This window comes from Ochotona curzoniae, unplaced genomic scaffold (genome assembly GCF_017591425.1).
Source record: "Ochotona curzoniae isolate NIBS_2020 unplaced genomic scaffold, NIBS_Ocur_1.0 contig_883, whole genome shotgun sequence".
Taxonomy (NCBI): Eukaryota; Metazoa; Chordata; class Mammalia; order Lagomorpha; family Ochotonidae; genus Ochotona; species Ochotona curzoniae.
Window position 1 is genome coordinate 52,871,326 of NW_024466599.1, and position 2,845 is coordinate 52,874,170.

Genomic DNA, 2,845 nt, shown 5'->3' on the forward strand with positions numbered 1-2,845 from the left:
TGTATTCAAAGACAACACAGAATCAAACGTTTTAAGGATCACCATCTCTGATCCACATTCCTAGATCAAGTAAACATAACTTGGACTCCAATACACGCTATTTAAAATTTCAGCTTGAAGTATCGACAATGCTTCATTTACAGGATGAATTGAAAATTGTTTTGTAAGAATGAGTACTCAGGAATAATCACTTCTTTCCTTTACATCAGTACTGTACTGGAAATGCCAAGTAAAAGGAAATGAGGGAGGCTATAGAGCAGTACTAGGGCATTTCTAACTACCTTATAGGAACCATGGAAGGCTGGCCGCAACAGAGAATGACTGTTGGTAGATTAAGTCTCCAGGAGAACCTAGGCCAGCTCAGGCTCTCACTTCTGCTTTCCTGGGAAGATTTTGTTAAGGCTTGTATCACTGTGTAAATCCAACTACTACTATAACCTCCAGCACAGTAGTAGACTCCTGCATCCTCAGCCTGCACCGGGTTGATGGTGAGAGTGAATGATGTCCCAGATCCACTGCCCTTGAACCTCGAGGGGACCCCAGAATCTAAAGTGGATGCAGCATAGATCAGGAGCTTTGGAGGCTTCGGGGGCTCCACTGGTTTCTGCTGAAACCAGGCTAGAGCATTGTTGTTAGCAACACTCTGACTTGACTGGCAATTGATGGTGACTGTGCCTCCCACAGGTGCAGACACCACAGATGGAGTCTGGGTTATCGTTTGGCCGGAACATCTGGCACCTGAGAAGAGAAACACAAACATCCACTCTCATCAGTTGGTTCATACAGAGGAGACAGCAAGATTTAGTCAGAAATGAGCACAAGAGCTGAGACAATCCCTGCTGTTGTCCTTCCTCACCTAGAAGCCAGAGCAGCAGGAGCCCCAGGAGCTGAGCAGGGGCCTTCATGTCCATGCTGTGTCCTGACTGCCACTGACTCCTGCACAGGCTGTGAGCACCTGCTTATAAGTCTGCAGAGCACTGGGCTGTGCCCTGGGGACATGCAAATCAGCAGGGGAAGTGATACTGAGTGCAAAAAGAAGAGCTCAGCTTGTCTCATAACTCAACACAGGAAAACTATCTCCATTCTCTGGGCTGCATTAATTTACCTGCAGATATCATGATCCTCTCTGACACATACTATGAGAAGCAAGCATGTAAGGATCTGTTGACAAATTAATGATACCAAGGATAAGATTATGTCATCTATTTTTATTTCATGCCTATTTTTCAATTTGAAGGGGAGTAGCATATTGCTGCAGAATGTATAGCATCTTTCAATACAGTAACTCCTTTGTCATCAGCCTGACTTCTAATGCTTTACTTATTAATTATGCATTTCTGGGAGTCTAAAATTATTTCATTTATGTTACCTTAAAAAGATGAAAAAAGGGATTCGTACATGTATATACAGTCTCCGTTAATTAATCACCATCCAACATTGTTGTTTCTGAATACTCAGATTCAATATACTGTAGATTATGAACCTTAACGTAACAGGTTTTTTTTTATGCCAGGAGACTAAGTGGGCTCCCCTTTCTTGACATGAGAACCTCTGCAATACAATTTTATGTCATTGGCTGTCATTTTCTGAACTTCATCAACATGAAATTTTTACTACTGATGTGAAATGCCATGTATGCATTAATCATCAATGTTTCCAGGCATCTGTAGGTACCTGGAGTAGGATTGACAAGACACTTTTGATGAGTTCTTTGTCTGCAGCAAAGAGAAACCCCATCAAAGGTCTCCCATACAGATTATCTGAGTTGCAGTATCTACCACTGGGGTTCATTGACCATGTCTGGATCCTGCTATGTGGAGACCAGGTTAGGAGGTAGAGAGCAGTAAAACCCTCTTATTTAAAAACTCTTAGATGAGGGTACCTGCTGCGGGGTGCCAGTCCACATCACACACTGCAGTGTCCTCCTTCCTCTTCTCCTTTTTGTCAGGGCCAGCACAGAGTAGAAAACACTCCCCTTCTCTGTACCGCAAATGATCCATCTTGTCATGCTAGTTTCAATAATATATAGAATGTCTTGCATTGAGATAAATTTGGGCCCCAATTACCCCACTCTTGAATCTCACATCTCTATCTATCTGTGCCCCTGACACAGTCTGCATCACTAGAGTGTGACAAGAATGTCACCATCTCAGTACTAAGGAAGCTGTACACCAGCCAGGAGGTGGGTATTACTGAAACATGAATACAGGTGACAAGATCACTTGGGCAGCCTCTTCACAAGCCTCCTGATGCCTCTCCTGGGGTTTGATATCTCAGGGCACCTACTAACAAAGAACAGACCAGGGTCTCCCAGCAGAAAACTGCCTTTCCAGACACAATCAATGCTCACATCTGTCAAGGAGGAGGGTAGCAGGACCAACCCATCCTTGCCCTTCACTATTCCACTGCTGACTCCCTCCACTTCTTTCTAGGCTGCACTGAGCTCTCTGAGCTTGGGAGCCAATCTAACTTGCACACATGGTAACCATCTGTGTATGACATCAGGAGGAGTGGCTAAGGACCTCAGCTCCCTCACCTCTTCCTGGAGTCAATTCTGAGGCATTTTCCTGTGTTCCATGAAGACTAACATCTCCTTATCCTCTGCTACAACTGACTGACTTAGGAGAGTTTCCCATCTTTCTTCTCTCTTTGTCTCAATAGCCTGCTTCACTGCTGCTCAGGACCCAATATCAGGGTCCTGTCAATACTGATTATTATCAGGCTTGCCTTAGCTCTATTCATGTCACTTCTCCAATCTAAGTGATAGGAAGATTAGGACAATTAAGAAAACTACAATGGATGTTGTCCATCCTCATTGTGTAGAACCAGGACTTCAATCTTACTT

General features: G+C 43.9%; 1 gene segment (V, D, J or C); it reads right to left on the minus strand.

Moving 5' to 3' along the window:
- Nucleotides 1-201: 201 nt before the first annotated feature.
- LOC121165087 lies at nt 202-911 on the minus strand. The segment is given in 2 exon segments: nt 202-738; nt 857-911. Coding segments are annotated over 2 exon segments (516 nt in total).
- Between the last annotated feature and the right edge of the window lie 1,934 nt (nt 912-2,845).